Genomic DNA, 19,357 nt, shown 5'->3' with positions numbered 1-19,357 from the left:
TCCATGGTGCACTGTATGGTTGACTAATTGACTGATTGACTAAAGTGGATTTCTATTCGAAAAATTGGGCCAACTAAGATGGCCCCAACTAAGTCAACAAAAACCTACTATATTTAAAAGTTACAAATGGTGTAATGTATAAACACTTTCGGGTTAATTTCGATTATCAAAGTTGACCGTATTTACAGAATATATATTACCAAAAAAAAGATTGTCACACACAAGTACATATAGATGATCTCTCCAGGTGCAACCTATTTTTTGAGTGCAAAACTTGAGAAAAAGTTTGCAGCTCGAGAGATTTGATCCCTCTCGACACTTGATAGATGTGGTGTTAAGATGGATCTACGCTAGTTTCAGTCATGTGCAATCACACAATTTGCTAAACATCTAATTATTTTGATCATTTTGAATATGTTAAATATGTCTAAGATTAATTTGGTCAATTTAATTTAAAATTTACTTAATTACCTCAATTTGTTGAGATGAGAGAAACTGTTACTAACTTGAATGATGAAAAATGATGAAATACAAATTTTGAGTGCAAAGTGTCAATGTAACAATTTTGATATATAGAAAATGTGAATACTAAGAATATAGTCGATTACAAACAATAATCTGAAACTATTTTCTTATAGTGTTCCTATTGTCACACATATTTGTTTTTCCATTTTCTCATATCAATGATATGAAAAGAGTAGTTGGAATCATAGACCATTCAAATATTTAACTTGAGCTATTGTAGTAAACAACATACCTTGTCTCTGTTTCTCTCCAATATTAATAGTAGTTTTCCCGAAATTCAATCATTGTGACTTATGGAGTGTTAAACCCCAAATAATTTTCAATGGTAGTTATTTTTTATTACCGAGTTTAAATGCAAAGTAATTAACAATGTTGAATGATGGAAAATGGGAATAATAAAAATGTGCCAAATTATTAATAATTTATAGTTTCAAAAAGCAAACATTTTATTTAGGATGAAAATTCAAGTATTGTATTTATGGTTGAATATTTTTTATGTGCTTACACTAAGAGAGAGTATACGTTTTGGGGGCGAGAAGGAGAGACAAAGGGAGATAGAAATATAGATGGGGGGGAGGGGGCAGAGAGGGAAGAAGAGAGGCAAAAACATGGAGGGAGGAAGAGATATAAATATGGAGAGATAAATGTTAGAGAGAGAGAAGGGGAAGAAAGAGAGAGAGAGAGAGGGGGGGAAAAGGGGAAGAGAGAGAGAGATGAGGAGAGTGTGTATGTTTAGGGGCTAAGATAGAGAGACAATGGGAGATAGAGATATAGATGGAGAAGCTAGAGATGTGCTTACACTGAAATCAATGCACACTATTAATCTAATTACTTTGAAATTAATGTACATCTTGTTGCATCAAATCAAAAATCAACATCTACACTAAATCAATGCATCTAGTGCAAAACAATAAATAAGTTTAGAAATCAACATCTACATTGAAATCAATGCATCTAATGGAAGCAATCAAATAAGATTAGAAATCAATATCTACACTAAAACCAATGCATCTAATGCAAGCAATAAAATGTGAATAGAAATCAACATCTATTCTAAAATCAATGCATCTAGTGTAAGGTGTAATATGATTATAAATCGACATCTACACTGAAATCAATGCATCTAGTGCAAGTGATCAAATAGAATTAAAAATCAATATCTACACTAAAACCAATGCATCTTGTTCAAGCAATCAAATAAGAGTAGAAATCAACATTGACACTGAAATCAATGCATCTAATGTAAGATATTATTAGAACTATAAATCAAAATCTACACTGAGATCAATGCATATAGTGCATTTGATCAAATAGGATTAGAAATCAACAACCACATTGAAAATCTTAAATATTCATGACTTTCTAGATCTAACTTCTATGTCTGTATTTGTCTTTGTGAGACTCTTTCTTCTTCCCTCTCTCCACTTTCCATTATGTGTCTACCTCCCTCCCCCTCTCCTTCTCTCTCTTCTCCTCCCTCTCCCCCGCTTCATTCTATCTACCTCTCCCTAACTTTCTCTATCTTTCTCTTCTCTCCTCTCTCCCCTTGCTATCTATATTTATACCTCCCTCCATCTCTCCTTATTTGTCTCTCTATCTCAACCCCCTAAACATATGTCACGCTCTCTCTCTCCCCATATCTATCTATCCATATATCTATCTCTCCCTCTTCCTTTCCCTATCTATCTCTTCCCCTTCTCTCTCTCTCTCTATGTCTTTCTACCCCTTCCAACTCTATCTCTCTCCCCTTCTCTCTCAAGTCCTCCCTCTTTTTCCTTCCTCTCTCTCCCCTTCACAACATAAAATAATGTAAATTGTGAATACCACATTATATGTTACCGTCCATTTTGTGATACCCCTATAAACAATATTTTCAACAATTTTACTCAAGTATTTAGTGAAAGCTAATTTATTTAAATAGAAATAATTTCAAAGCTACATAACCTTTTAATTAAAAGCAAAAGCCCATGAACAACCGTCAACAGAAAATAACCATGGAGCTGTTACAACTCTGCAATTGTAGCATATAAATTGATATATTCAAAATCCTAGCTAGCACAATTAAAAGCAAAAACCCATGAACAACCCTCAACAGAAAATAACCATGGAACTGTTACAACCCTGCAATTGTAGCATATAAATTGATGTATTCAAAATCCTAGCTAGCACAATTAAAAGCAAAAACCCATGAACAACCGTCAACAGAAAATAACCATGGAGCTGTTACAACTCTGCAATTGTAGCATATAAATTGATATATTCAAAATCCTAGCTAGCTCAATTAAAAGCAAAAACCCATGAACCCTCAACAGAAAATAACCGTGGAACTGTTACAACTCTGCAATTGTAGGATATAAATTGATGTATTCAAAATCCTAGCTAGCACAATTAAAAGCGGAAACCCATGAACAACCGTCAACAGAAAATAACCATGGAGCTGTTACAGAAAATAACCATGGAGCTGTTACAACTCTGCAATTGTAGCATATAGATTGATATATTCCAAATCCTATCTAGCACTGTCGCTTATTTTGAATCATTCTTATGTGGTGGATATTGAAGCAATACCAATTGATTCAATTTTGAAAAATCTAATGCTACCTTATTCACCTATTTGTAGTTTAAGGATCATGAATTGATTGTTTTTATAAATTTTCCCAAAACAAAATTCATAATAACATGAATTTAGCCTTGGTATTGAATCAGTAAGTTTGAATAAAAGGTTGACATACAACATCAAGTCCAAAACTCCAAAAATATATAATAGGCCAGAAATTTTTAAACTAACCTTCAACACTTAATTTCCTCATTTTATCAATTTAAATAACTCTTAATTTTCTCATTTTATCATTTTAAATTCGAACAACCCTACCTTCTTTCAGGTATGAAATCTACTTATAATGCTGAATGAGATATTTTAAATTAGAATAACCTACCTTCTTGCAACTGGATAAAATTCCTTCGTAAATACCCAATAATACAAAATTCCATGAGATTGGGTTTTTAACTAAACCACAACGATTTGAGCAACACATTTTTCACAGGAACGTTTCAGACCAGACTACAAGAACACCGATAAGGAACATGTCACATTGCTGTTTAAATGTAATCGACCAAATTCCCACAAAGCTACAACTTGCTTCATTTATCTCGCAAAACAACAAAGTTAGCGCCATTTGTTTTTTGGATGCGAGAAATCTTCTTCAAGACAGCAGCAAATGATGACTTGTCCTGTATTACGAAAGGAACAAAAAGAACATATCGGATCTTAGACTTCTTCGATAGCCCCCTGTACCATGCTTTTAAAATTTGTAGTTCACATAAACAAAGAATTTATGCAATTGGATACATAAGTGTCAGCATCCATCTCACTAATTGTTTACATATCCGTAGATCAAAAATCAGACCATGGAAAGCAGATTATGCACTAAAGAATCTAGTCTATAAACCTGGATACCTAAAACTGAAAACACCAATAAGAAGAGTCCCCTGCACCATGCTTTGACAATTTGTAATTCACACAAATAAAGAAACTATACAATTGGATATACGTATTACAAACGTCAGCATTCATCTCACTAATTGTGCACACATGGGTAGTGTCTGTTAAAAATCAGACCATGGAAAGCAGATTATGCACTATAGAATCTAGCCTACAAACATAAATACCTAAAACTAAAAACACCAATAAGAAGACCAAACATGCTAAATGAACTCTCAAAACCACATTGTTGAGTTTTGTATTAAATCCTGAAAAAACAGTAAACTAAATGCTATAGCTCAGAACTAAACTCCCAAGCCACAACAGAAGCGTTCCCTGCTTCTTTATGGACTTGGAATATGAGACGGTACAAGGAATTTTGACACATGATCTGTAAATAGTATGCTTATGGCCCATCGATATCTTCAACATGGATGCTCTGCAGAATTAAAAATGTTTAACATCTCTGAGAGTTGCCCAACGTTGGGGAGCAAGCCCACTGTCTTTGCAGTGCTCTTGGAAGAGCACTTTGTTTCAAATGTCAGTAATAATCATACACTATTCCTAATTTCAAACCCACCACATACGAGAAGCAATTAATAACAAGATGCAACCAACAATTTCTGTCAAACTAAAAAGAACATACTTCTTATTGCTCTCTTCTAAATAGAAAAGGCATGCTCTGCTTGTTTTTAATAACAAGACAACAGCTCCAAACACAGTAAACATTTCCATTCAAGAATTGATGAAGATCCCTGTGTGTGAGGGATCCTTGTTAATTCTTGAAAACCCAGCTACAGATTTGATGTTCAACAATTATTCACAGAACAGAAATGAAGGATGCTTCCTAAACTGATTTGTAACAGCAAATACTCTGGGTTCTTAACTAGCATAAACAGCAGAAGCAAAACTCACAAAGCCAAACACACATAAAAGAATGACATAGATATACCCTGGAAACCCCAGTGTGGGGAAAACCAGCAAACGATGGGCTTTGATTCAGCTTCAGAAATTTAGTTTACAGCAGATCTTTACAACAGAAAATTGCTACAGCAATTTGTCCAAGCAAATCTAAGTCAAATCGACCCCTACACAGCACTGTACATCCCAGCAGTCCGGCCCAGCAAATCAGCCTCTGTGCCCAACAAATTCCAGCCTGTACAGCCCAAGAAGCTCATGGCTGCAAGGCCCCCTTTGCTTGACCTGCTCGCTGATCTGGTCTTTGCCTGTATGCTGCCCTAGTGTCTCGACCTGCTCTTTGCTGCTCTGACTGTCAAAACGTTCTTTCCAGCTGAATGCCAAGCATGCCAATCGAATGATCTCCTCAACAGCTTGAACTCCCTTCATAAAGTGCTTAACCCTAATCTCCAAAGAGATGGATGGCTGAGATTTCATCTCATCTCTTGAGATCAAGGGCTACAACTTAATGTGTCGTTGACCCTTTCATCTTTTCCAAAAAGGTAGCCAACAACTCAAATAATTAAGTTAAATTGTTCTCTAAAATCCTGAATTAGGGAATTAATTAAGTCATCATTATAGGAGTTATTTGAGGTGGTTAGCTGCATGCCATGACACATGACCTATGCAGAACCACTTTCCAAGTTATAAATTCAACACTCCCTCTTAGAGAGGAAAGTAGTTTGCACAACACCCAACTTATCCCTAAAGAATACAAATATGCCCTTCACCGAGGCCTTGGTCAAGATGTATGCTACCTACTCATCTGTAGGGATGTATTGCAGCTTCATTGTCCCCTTCTGCATCCAATCTTTGATGAAGTGGTACCTAATCTGAATGTGTTTCGACTTTTCATGAAACACTGATTCTCAGAGAGCTTGATGCAGCTATGATTGTCACAGTCAATGGCAGTCAGCTCTAATTGTTGATCAAAGAGCCCAACAAGAAGTTTCCAAAGCCAAATGGCCTCACAGGTTGCCAGGTTGGCAAGCATGTATTGGGCCTCAGCAGAACTAGACACAATTGACTTATGTTTACTGCTGAAATTTCAGCTAAGGGAAACTTTACCCCTGGGCCATTTACCCCGTAGCTGCAATGTGAAATTTCAGCTAAGGGAAAATGTGTTGCAGCTACAGAGAATAACTCCTCTGCTAAGAGGGAGTGGTGATTTTTGTGTAGCATTGGGAGGTATTCCCGCATGCCAAAGAGGTCGCAAAGTCAGCCTAATAAAATTAAAATAAAAAATTAATTTTGGGGCACCAAGTCGGCCCAACTCATGAAAGGGTGTCGGTGTCCCTTGGGCTAATTTACCCCCATTTGACTAGCATATATAGATGATGTGACATCTCATTTTCTCCACCATGCAAGTGAGTTTCTTCTTCATCTTTTTGAGGTCTCTTGGATAGCCGCACATGTGGAGAAAAAAAGGACAAGTTGACTGTTTGACCAAGTTGTTTCTCTCTCTGTTTGAGAGAGTTTAACCTGAGTTGACTGAACTATTTTGGGCCAAGTCTGACCAAAGTTGACCGAGTTGCAGGAGAGCCGCACGTGTTTAGGAATTTCACTGCAGTTGACCGCAAGAGCCACAGGGCCGAAGTTTTACTGCAAGCTGACTGTTTGACCAACATTGACTTCTGAGCATTTTGGTCAGTTTGACCAACATTGACTTACTGCTACTTTGACCAGGTTTTGACCAGTATTTGGATTTGTACTTGGCATAGATTTCTAGATAAATTGGATTTGTAAACCTTGCTAAAGAATGATTCCTCCTAAAGATAAGTTGTTGGGTTTTCTCGATTTCTAGATAAATTGGAATTGTAAACATTGCTAAAGAATGATTCCTCCTAAAGATAAGTTGTTGGGTTTTCTCCCAAGGTTGGGTTTCCCATGGTAAAAATATTGTCTCTATTGGGTGTGGTTTTCTTTCTATGATCCTTACTGCTTCTGCTACATTTACTGTTGATATTTTGTGTATAAGCACTCAACGATATCAGTGGCATGGAATAAATTGATTGAATATCATTAGGTAGTAATTATCAGATCAGAAAATTGTTTTCTACTGCTCACCTTGTACAAAATTCAACATAAAGTAGGGTCCATTGCCTCTGACCTGGAAGTGTCAATCTTCTTCCAATTGGTCACGAGTGGCATGGACATGGGTCTGCAATCCTACATCCTAAATCGCTTCAAGATCTCAACTATGTACTTCCCTTACACAAGGAAGATCTCTCCCTCTTTCCACCACACCTCCAAACCTTGAAAGTAGTGCATCAAACCCAAATCCTCATCTCAAACTCTGATGCTAGGTCTCTCTTGCAGTTTTCTATGAGCCTCTCAGATCCTGTGAGAAACAAGTCATCGACATACAACACCAATATGAGAGGTTCTCCCCTCACCTAAATGTAATACAGGTTCGGGTCTGCCTCACTCTTGGTGAAGCCCGCACTCTACAAGTAGTTGTCAATCTTGGGATACCATGCTCTAGGAGCCTGCTTGAGCCCATATAGCACTTTCCTTTAATTTGCAGAAGTGGGAATCCCTCTCATGTACCTCAAAACCATTTCGCTGCTCAATGTAAATCTCTTCCTCAACAACACAATTGAAGATGGTCATCTTTACGACCATTTGGTGAATCCTCCATCACATCTGCATTGAAATAGAGATAATAGCCCTGAAGGATCAATGTTACACTAACCAAACTAGAATTCGCAGAACACATAGGTGCGATTTAGGCCCAAACCGGTTCGGTTAGGGCTTTGGAACCGGAATATGCTAGTTTGGTACCAAACTGACCTATTTCACCAAACCGATCAGTTTAGGACAGGTTCCATGAAGCCCATCCCTACGCAGCCCTAAAAATTTCGAACTTTTTTTTTAATTTTTTTATTTATTTTTGTTGGGTTTTCTCACTTCTAATTTGTCCCTAGGCCCCCCTAAACCTATTTAAACACACATGCACCGTCTTTTTCACTCCCATGTAGTTGGCTACTACTTATATCCAAGGTATGTAATTTGGATTTAATTGCTTATAAGTTAACTTTTGTCATTCATTACTAATTAGAAAAGCTTAAACAAATATTCGAAATTGATTGATGAAAACATTTTGGTCTTTTGAACTATGAATGTACCATTACACTACGAATTTTGAGGCAGATGGGGAGGTACTAGGGGGGTTGTATAAATGCATTTAGTGCATGGCCCCAGATCCCAAGACTCAAGATCAGATTCATAAGAAGTTCTTGAGTTTCAATGAGTACTGGTACTTTTAGCATTTCTATGGCTATACAAAATAGAGCAAGGGATCCCCTAGGTAAGAACTATCAAAATTTGCAAATTATTATATTTTTTTTAACACATGGTGAATCGGTAATTGCCAGGCCTAATTTATGGGATATCCAAGATCAATCCTCGTAGCTGCCTCTATAACACCAAGAGTACATCCAACTACCTGCAAGTCGGATATACTAAGATCCTATGATTTTAGCAAGAGCAGACTCACGTGCCACCAAGGTGGGGGTGGGGAATCTATTCCTTGAGCCGCCACCACAACAGGTCATTGTACTCAATGAGATTTGAACTGCGGTCTCTTGAGCTTCGCCCAAGTAGACTTACCGTTAAACCACACATCATTGTACAAATTATTATATTACTAATTGTAATTTGCAATCATCCAATCCAAGTTTCAAAGTCATTTGCTATTACTTCTTTGCCTTCCACCCTTTTTGTAGCCTATTGGTGGCAAATGCCACCCATTGCAAAAATTTGCAATTTGAATATTGATCCAACCATGTAGTGCTTTAGGGTCTGAGCTGAATTAGAGTGTGTTTGAGCGTATACACACTAAGAAGAGGAATTGTTTGGAGCAAAAGCAGTTGAATGACATGGTCTATGTTTAGTACAACCTTAGGTTGAGGCATAACCAATTATTAAACAAAACCCTTGAATCAAGCAACAGTGTTGGCTGACTTTGATCCAACATCAGAATGGATTATGGAGAGTCAGGCACCCGCATTTGACAATAAAGACCTTTCTTGGTTGGACTTGGACCCACCTCCACAAGTTGTAGAGGAAAATATATCACAAGTACCACCTTCAGGGCCAAGGAAATCAAGTCGTAATCCCATTGCAGACTTGGAGGCTACTCATTCTGCAGACGAGGATGAGGAGGAGGATGATTCTGATGATGAACATTAGCACTTGTAGGTGTAGTAGTGTAGTATCATGCTATTTTAGACTATAAAATCCATTTAGAGTGTGCTTCTTGATGTATTTTGGTTCAGCGATGTTTTGCACTAAGTGTTATTTTAGGTATATGCACTATTGCTTGTTATATAAATGAGAAAGTTTGCATATAAATGATTTGGATTCATATGGATGAACATGAATATATATGTTTTTCTTTAAAATTTGAATATTTTTGGCCGACTCTCAATCCACAAGGTTTTATGGTTCAATCACTGGTTCGATTCCAATAACATTATGATGGACGAGAATCTAGCTACAGGGGCAAAGGTCTCATCATAGCCAAACCCTTGTTTTTGTGAAGGCCCCTTAGCCACAAAACGAGCTTTGAACTTCCCAATGCTGCCATCTACAATATGCTTGATCTTGTACATGTTAAATTTTTCATAGAGAAATCTTATGTCATATGATCATCTTATGCCACATGATCATTAAGAAATTATACATAGAAAATCTCAACAACAATGCAATAATGATAGTAGGATCATAAAGAGACAGCCAAGCATAAAAAGAGAAATTTTTCACCTGGGAAACCTAAACTAGGGAGAAAACCCAAGAATCTTTTCTAGGAGAAATTCTTTAGTTTAGCAAGGTTACAATGTGATGTTCATAAGTCAGTCTATGTCAACTTCGAGAGAAACTCAATGCTTGTCAAAACAAACCTCAAAACTTCAATCTAGGCAACATATCTAGTCTAATTCCTATAGGGCTTCGGCCCTTCCATAGATATAAGTTAACAGTACTTCTAGGGCTCCAACCCTTCATAGATTCATGTTAACAGATCTTCCTAGGGCTTCGGCTCTTCCATGGAAGTAAGGTTTTATGGTTCAGTCACGGGTTCGATTCCAATAACATTATGATGGATGAGAATCTAGCTACAAGGGCGAAGGTCTCATCATAACCAAACCCTTCTTTTTGTGAAGGCCCCTTAGCCACAAAACGAGCTTTGAACTTCCCAACGCTGACATCTACAATATGCTTGATCTTGTACATGTTGAATTTTTCATAGAGAAATCTTATGTCATATGATCATCTTATGCCACATGATCATTGAGCAATTATACATAGGAAATCTCAACAACAATGCAATAATGATAGTAGGATCATAAAGAGACATCCAAGCATAAAAAGAGAAATTTTTCACTTGGGAAACCTAAACTAGGGAGAAAACCCAAGAATCCTTTCTAGGAGAAATTCTTTGGTTTAGCAAGGTTACAATGTGATGTTCATAAGTCAATCTATGTCAACTTCGATAGAAACTCAGTGCTTGTCAAAACAGACCTCAAAACTTCAATCTAGGCAACATATCTAATCTAATTCCTATAGGGCTTCGGCCCTTCCATAGATATAAGCTAACAGTACTTCTACGACTCCAACCCTTCATAGATGCATGTTAACAGATCTTCCTAGGGCTTCGTCTCTTCCATGGAAGTAAGGGACAGATCTGAGGCTATTCGGCCTCCTACAAGCAAAACCTCAGCCTCCTATTCTTTTTCAACAACAGACAGAGAAACAGCTTGATGACTTGCTCTTTATTCGTCCAATAGAGAAGTATAACACTTCTAACTCATCCTTTTTATCTGACCTGTGGTTTCCTTGCTAATCTTCACACTTGAGAAAGAGAGAATATGAGTTGTGTGTGTGTACAAATGAGGAGATCGATTGCCCTTTTATAGTGATTAAGGGAGGGTGCTCCCACAAGGAAAAGACCTTTGTGGCTCAAATACACTCTCAAAGATGCTGAAAGACATATTGCTCCAAGGGGAACATTTCGTGAAAGTAAGAAGTCGAACAAGTACCAAGGGTACTTAGCTGCTATGAGTACTATTGTTCAATCTAAGCCATGTATGTTCGAAGAAGCCGTGAAACACCAAGTATGGAAGGATGTGATGAATGAGGAGTACGAATTAATCATGAAGAATGATGTCTAGGATGTGGTTCCTAGACCCAAGGACAAGTTTGTGGTCACTTCTAAATGGCTTTACAAAATCAAGGTCAGGTTTGTTGCTCGAGACTTCTCTCAAAAGGAAAGAGTGGACTATAACGAGATATTTGTTGTCTAATACACCACTATCTGATATATTATTGCTTTTGTTGCCTCTTAAGGATGGAGCCTACACCAAACGGATGTTAAGACTACTTTCTTGCATGGCTTGCTTAAGGAGGAAGTCTACGTAGAACAACCTTAGGGGTTCAAAGTAAAAGATCAAAGAACACAGTGTGCAGGTTGAAAAGGACAAGCCTCTCATTTCGGTCCTTTATGTGGATGATCTCTTTTTGACAGGTGTAGACCCTCGCATTTATCAATGCAAGAGGGAGTTGGCTTCCGAGTTCGAGATGAAGGACCTACTTTTGATGCACTGCTTCCTAGGCCTAAAGATCTGGAAGAAGCCAGGTGAGATTTTCCTTTCTCAAGGAAAATACATTGTGAAGCTGCTCAAGAGATGTGGGATGGCAGATTGCAAGTATGTGTCTACTCCAATGGAACTCAACTTCAAGAAGTTATGTGGAAGTGCTTCTGGGCCCGCATTGGCAAATCCTTCTAAGTATCGACAACTTATGGGGGGTCCTAATGTTCTTAGTAAACTCCCATCTAAACATATGCTTCACTGTGAAAACGTTGAGTCAATTTATGGTTGAGCCTCATCACATAGTACATACGCTGGATTGCTGCTAAGAATATCTTGACATATCTTCGTGGCACAATCAACTATGAACTGAGATACACAACCAGGAACTTGAGGCTACATGGGTATACTGATGTTGACTAGGTTGGGAGTGTGGTGGACCCTAAGAGCACATCTGAATGTTGCTTCTCATTGGGGTTTGCTTCAATTTCTTAGATGAGAAGGAAGCAGAAATTGATTGCTCTAAGCACCACTGATGCCAAATACATTACAGCTAGTATGGCCTGTTATGAAGTTGTTTGGTTGAAGAAGCTCTTTAGTGACCTATTTGGGCAAGTGTTGGATACCACCGTGATATACTGTGGCAACCAAAGTGAGATTCGCCTTTAAGAGAATCTCGTGTTCCACGACAGCTCCAAGCTCATTGATATCAAGTACCACTTTATCAGGGATATGGTACAGCAAGGAGCAATAAGGCTCCAACATATCAGGACTAATGAGTAGGTCGTAGACATCCTCACAAAGCCCTTAGGGAAGGTCAAATTCTTGGCCTTCCGAGAGAGAGCTTTGGGAGCTCCTGGGGTACTTCTTGGAGCTATGAACAACCATAGGGTGAGTGGTTCACCTTCCCCTATTGGTGCGCTATGTACAGGGTGAGTGGTTCACCTTCCCCTATGATACCCCATGATGGTAGACATGTGTGTAGGGTGAGTGGTTTACCTTGCCCTATGATTGACATATGCATAGGATGAGTGGTTCACCTTCTCCTATGGCATATGAGCAAGATGAGTGGTTCACCTTCTCCTACTGATGTCCCAACAGACATCATACCCATGTAGTCCGGGACTCCTCGGATGTACCTCTCATATGGCCAATGAGTTGGGAAAAGTGGATAGGGACCATAGCACTACCAATGGACGCATCGTGTACTACCGTACTCCCTATGTCTATGCCAATGAGTTGAAAAGTTCTCCTATCACTTCTCAAAAGTGGAAATCTTTTCTCATGCACAAACCCCTCGAACAAAACACTATCAAGGGGATGAGAACCCGTTCAAACCTGAGTGCTAAATCTTCACTCTTAACCTCATCCTCAATTGTTGCAAACTAATCATGCAGATCAATAATCTTCATCAGGTGACTATGGTATCTGTCTTGTTCATCCACGCGGCTCTAAGCTTATTCAACAGCAGCATCACCTGATTGATGTTCTCACTTTGATATAGAGTGCCTTGAGCATTAAACATCTCCTTATCCATGGCATTTTCAGCAATGTTAAGGATCGAGTAATCCTCCACCTGTCATTCTTATGTTGACCCAAATTCAAGACTTTGAATAAATTCAAATAAGTTCTAAGTCATACTGAAAAAATCAATTTGATTATAACTTGATTAGGAAGATAACATCATAGCTCTAAGATTTGTTCTTCAATACCAACCTCTCTCCCAATCTAATCAATCTTTAAGACCAATCAAATCGCAGTTCATGCCCCTCCAACATTTTTACCCGACACTTCCACAGGAAGAAGTTAGAGGAATCTGTTTTTGTATCTAACACTAAATGTAGCCATACCGCTATTCCTGGAACACACTGCTAGACAAAACAGAACAGCAACCTAAAAACAACCTATCAGAAATCTGCAGTGCTTTTCTCAAGCATGGATCTAGGGGCCCTCACCCCTGAAGCCTCACTCCCTATCCCAGGTAGAAGACCTCCTATCCATATAGATTCATAGAAGGCTTCAGCAAATACACTAGTAACATATCAAAAATCACACGATGGTAAGCTCATTTTGCAGCCTATAATCTAACATAAAGTCCTATATAACTGAAAACATTAATTAAAATTGCAGCTATAGAGTACTAACCTACAAACACACTGATGATAATAAGTACAACAAACATGCTAATCTAAACTCTCAAAACAGCATCATTGATATTTGTATTAAATCCTAGAAACAGTAAACTAAATGTTGTAGCTCAAAATTAAACACTCGAAACACCGTGTTGACCACTACCGGTCAACTACCCATAGCAGTACACCCCCTTTTCTTCGCAAAAAGGCATATCGCTTGATCGACATGTCCGTGCCATTTGACAGTCATCGTCGACTTGATCATACTATGTTGTAAACCCAGTCTGCATGTGTGAATTGTAAATAATCTTAGCAGATATGAGTCATGTATGTAAATTGCCTAGGTGGACCTAATTTCCTAGTGATAATCTACGTTCCGGAAGGTTTTTTGTCTCACCGATCTATGATCGGCAGAGTTTTCCCTCAGCGTAACCCCAAAGCCGGAATGGATTTTGTCATTAGAATCTTAGGAGAATCCTAGTGTGTTAATCTGCTAGATTATAGTTGTGTCGCAGAACTGGGTGGTTTATGAGGGTCTATGTCAAATGGGTTCTCCCCCTTGAGATGTAAAGTTGTAAAAGTCATGATGTAAAGTGTCTTGAGGGTTAGAAAATGTTTTAATCCCCTCATAAGTCCTAAGTCCTAGGTCCTAGGTGATTTTTCCAAAGGCTAAGTTCGAGGATCCATTTAAAAATAAATTAAAAATAAGTGAAAAAATAAATTTAAAAAAAATAATAATAATAATAAATAATAAAATTTATAAAATAAATTAAAAAAATAAATAATAATTTAAATAATAATAAAAAAACTTAAAAATAATAAAATAATAATATTTTGAGTAAATAAATGCAGAATTTCAATTTTTTAATGCATTAAAAATTCGACGGATGAGATTAAGAGATATCTTGATCCTCATCGACAGTCGAGATGATTTTGACATGGATCACTCGAACTAGCTGTTGGGAATTTTTCCTTTAAATAGGGTGCTAGGGGTCATTTGAGATCAGATTTGATCTGAGAGTCTGGTGCTAAAGAAAGCTCTCTTGTAGTCATTTTTTGTGCAATAAAGAAGACTTTGGGGTTAAAAATCTTGCTGGTGTTACTCTTCTGAAAATGTTGTAAGATTGTTCTATTTTTTCTGCATAATTTTATTTTCAGCCATTAATGATAGCTTAATGAAGATTGATCTAGGCATAGGTATCTTGTCTGATCTTTGGGGTTTGAATGATAGTTTAGATTCTGAAATATAGTGGCAGGTATCTCCATTTGATCGGAGTTTCACTATTGTTTTCTCCTTCTATCTTGATGGTAGATTTTGAGCTGTGCAGGAAATCCTTTTTTTTCAGATTACTGGGCGTCAGGGGAAGTTCTCGGCTGAACCAGCCAACTCCCGGGTTGTGTTTTCTGAAAAAGCCCAGCCAGTTCTTGATCCCGGGCTTATCATTCAAAATAATTTTTTTTATGAATGCATGCAGGGTTTTCTGAAGCGTTTTACATTAAAATTAAATTCTGATAATATTACTTTGATTATTGATAAATCTCGCTGTTTTAGAGCCTGCAAATTGTAAATGTTGTGAATTTGTAGTTGGTTTGTAGGGTTTTATTTTCAATCCTTGCATATATTTTCTGGGTTTTCGTTTTCCCATTGCAGGTTGCAGGCACAGGGTTTGAGAATTTTTTTAGGGTTTCATCAGGTAATCTCAAGTAGTCTGCCATTCGGGGTTTCATTGTAAATGCTGTAAATTTGTAGCTGGTTTGTAGGGTTTCATTTTCAATCCTTGCATATATTTTCTGGGTTTTCGTTTTCCCATTGCAGGTTGCAGGCACAGGGTTTGAGAATTTTTTTAGGGTTTCATCAGGTAATCTCAAGCAGTCTGCCATCCGGGTTTTCATTTTTGCAGGGATATTCTCAAAAAAGGTTTTCAAATTTTCTGGAGAAATTTGAGGGTCTGTTCAAGCCATCTGTCTGCTGTTCCTGGGCTTCATTTAACAGGAAAAAATTCGAATTTTTTTTTCAGGTGTACATTGGTCTCAGGCCTAGAAAGTCAAAAGAAAAACACATATATATACAAGGGAGAAGCCCACATATGTTTCAGCCTGCAAAACCCTCTCATCTGTCTGCTGTCAACACATCTTTTGCCTCATCTGCAACTCCCTAAGCTACCCACGTCCTCTCTTTGTCCTTGCGTTTCTTCTCCTTTCTCCACGCAGTCATTTTTTATGCTCTTGCTACTCATCTGCTACTAAATGTTGCCACAGCTCCTTCCAGTTCCGCGCTGCCTGCCGTATCCAAAGCACTTTTCCCTCATTGCATGATCTCCCTCGCTCCTCAGCAGCGCTGCTTCAGCTCTACATTCAGCTGCTATCGGTTTTTCAATTCCACACAGCAAATCATCCTTGCTTTCCACCTTAATCTGCAAAACGAATTGTTAAAAGCTGCAAAGAATCGTTGCATCTCTTCCTTCACGCTGCTGCCATTCCTTGCTGCCGTCGTTTCTTGCCTCACCAACGCACTGCAAACTCGCCATACCCACACGGTATTCACGCTGGCTATTCATCCTTCGTTGCTCTTGTGCCATCGAAATTTCATCCCTCACCCAGCGCCCATCGCACTTGCTATTCCTTCATCCATACGGCCTGCATACATTAAAAAACAACAGCAGAAAACAAAAATTTCGACTTGGTAAATTATCGTAAGTTTTCCCTTTTCGTTTCTTTTTTACATACGTTAGTTTATTTTTAGACTTTTTTTAAATCTTAGGTTTAGTTTTAGATTTTAGTTTTTTCATTTAGATTTTAAATTTTAGTTTTAGATTTGTTTAGTTTTATTCAAATTTTGACCTAAAAAAAAAATTGACTTTTCATATTAACTAGGTCTTGTATTATTTTTATTTCATATATAAAAAGAATAAAAAGGGACATAAAATATTTTTCTTCCTTTTATTATTTTTATTTCATATATAAAAAGAATAAAAAGGGACATAAAATATTTTTCTTCCTTTTACTTTAGATTAGATTTAATATAGTTTAGATTTATTTCTTTGCAGCTTTAGTTTAGATTAGATTTTGATTTTATTTAGATTTTAATTTTGTTTAAATTTTGATTTAATAAGAAAAAAATAAAAATAAAAAATCATAAAGACAAAAAGGATTAGAAAGAGTTAAGTTTTATTTTAGGATTTAGATTTAATTTTTATTTTTGTTATAGTTTAGTTAAATTTTATTTTATTAAAAATTCATAACAAAAAAAAATCAAAATCAAAATCAAAAATCAAAAATTATAAAATCTAAAAAGGCATAAAAAAGTTCTTTTAGTCTATAGATTAGGTTAGTTTTAGATTAGATTTTGTTTTTCATTTTATTTTGAATTTAAAATTTTAAAAAATAAAAAAATTTCATAAAACATAAAAAGTTTTTTTTTTAGACTCTAGTTTAGTTTAACATTTTGTTTAGGATTTGTTAGGTTCTATTTTCATTTAGATTTTAGTTTAGTTTTATATAAGTTTTAAATTTAGAATTTAAAAAAAAAAAGAGTTTATTTTTTTTTATGTGAGTTAAGTTTTATTTTAGGACTTAAATTCATTTTTTGTTTAGTTAAATGTTATTTTATTAAAAATTCATAAAAAATTATAAAATTATAAAAAGGAAAAAAGGGTTTTTTTTTATTTAGTTTAAATTTTTTGATTTAAAATTTTGTTTTATTTGAAAAATATAAAAATATTTTGGGAAATTTTTTGCCTTGGCTCGGGAATTTCTTAGTTTTCATCTTTTCTGCTGAGGCCAAAATGTTGATGTGGGAATTAATGTTTAACATGCTTTAATATTCATATGAAGATCAACTACATGAATGTGATCTCTGGTTAAGATTTTACGTGGTTATGTATCGAACTTTATCTTTCGAAATTTTAATTGCTGGAGTATCATTAAGCCATTGAGCCTTTATTGATTATCTCGTATCTGGTAAAAGTTAAGCTTTGATGATAAACGATTCTTGATAAGTCCATATTTTTGCAGCATTTGACAATTAATCGTTTAATCATTCATTTCATAAGGCACTGGTCCATTAAATTAATAAAATCTATTTAGTGTTGGTTTCCATTCGTGTCTCCCAAACCAACTAATTCGCAGTTGGTCATCCATTTTCCTATAGGGTCTACCCCCCTTAGCCACGGGAGACAAGCTTAAACGGAGAGATCGGGGATCAGAGTGACAGCCCCCGGTCTGAGCGTTTTCGTGACAATCTGTGCGACAACATTTTTTGGCGTCCTTGCCGAGGATAGTTTATTCTCGGTGTTTCAACGACTTTTCATCATTCATCGTTCATCTTTCTATCATTCATTTGAGCCGGCAACGCCAACATTTTTTGGCGCCGTTCCCGGGGATAGAGTTTTTTTGGCCGTGGCGTTTCAACGACATTTATCATTCTTTCATCTTTCGCATATCTCATTTGAGCTGGCAGAGTCAACATTTTTTGGCATCATTTGGATCTTTTCATCACCTTATCTTTCGTCATATCAGCAACTTCTCTTCAGTTCGTTTCTTATTTGGGTGGCGACTCCATTTTCTTATTTTTCCCAAACAAGAAGCCTCCCTCATATCAGCTTGTTTGTCGCTTTTTGGATCCCATAATTAGATTTATTGTTCAAGTGGCGACTCCACTTCTTTCATCTATTGATTTTCTTGAGCAGAGATCTCGTTCTATCATCCATTGGGTCCCTAGTTATTCATCATGGATTATTCATTTAAACCATGTCATTTTACTGATAATCTCCATGATTTTCCCAAAGAAGCCATTTCTAAATTATTTTTGTTCTCAGGTGGTGATTCAGTCACTGTTAGACAGCATTTAGACAGGTTTACTTGTGTAATGATCATATATTGTAGACTTCCTCAATATAATCATGAAGATGTCAAGATGCGTCTATTTGTCCATTCTTTAAAGAGTGATGCTTTGAACTGATTTAATAATTGTCCTGAAGATTCTTTCACTTCTTTACAAGACATTGTCGATGCTTTTAAAGATCGATATGGTGATCCAGATAGCTCGCCTTGTGCCCCTAAAATTGTGCAACAGAATGAAAGTAATCTTGTAAAAGGTCCAGCTGTCGATGAAATATTCCAAGACAATTCTTCATATCAGAATGTGCCATCCACCTGTACCATTGCAGATCAAATCTATGATAGTGGAAAAGCAGGGACAAATTGTAAAAACAGTGTTGACAATGAAAAGGAAGATCAGAAGCAAATTATACAAAGAACTAATGCGGCTGGTAAAAAATATGGAGGTCAATCAAACTAATTACGCTAATGATGTGAGAACTTTATGCACCCACCTGGAAAAACGTAATAAGGAAATGGAAATTATGCAAAATCGGCATGCTAAGGAAATTGAGGCCATGAAAACTAATCATGACACAGAAATTAGTTTTATGCAAAGCAAGTTATCAGGCTTAGAGGAAAATATGATAAACATGCAAGCAAATCATAAGAAAGAGATAAACTCTATGCAGTATTGCTTAATGACCATAAAGGAAAAGAACGATAAAGTAATAAAAGATATGGAAGAAAACCATGCTAGGGAAATTAGTGCTATAAAGGTTGAACACTCTAGTCAGATGGATGCCATTAAAATACAGTTTCAGAAATTTCAACAGCAATCGGAAGATGAAAGA

At 36.7% G+C, this 19,357-nt stretch overlaps 1 protein-coding gene across 2 annotated transcripts in view; it reads right to left on the bottom strand.

Moving 5' to 3' along the window:
* Positions 1-3,314: 3,314 nt before the first annotated feature.
* The window catches only part of LOC149164059 (transcription initiation factor IIF subunit alpha-like), a 50,777-nt gene continuing 34,734 nt past the window's right edge, over positions 3,315-19,357 (bottom strand). For both annotated transcript variants that reach the window (XM_089431944.1, XM_089431945.1), the window contains exon 10: positions 3,315-3,756. In XM_089431944.1, coding sequence (XP_089288070.1) covers positions 3,667-3,756 — 90 coding nt within the window. In that variant the 3' untranslated portion in view covers positions 3,315-3,666. The remainder of the gene's footprint in view (positions 3,757-19,357) is intronic.

The sequence above is a fragment of the Pinus tabuliformis genome, chromosome 5_1, assembly GCF_031772625.1.
Source record: "Pinus tabuliformis cultivar Carrire ecotype Pingquan chromosome 5_1, CPIR1, whole genome shotgun sequence".
Classification (NCBI taxonomy): Eukaryota; Viridiplantae; Streptophyta; class Pinopsida; order Pinales; family Pinaceae; genus Pinus; species Pinus tabuliformis.
This window is presented reverse-complemented; position numbering and strand designations above follow the sequence as displayed.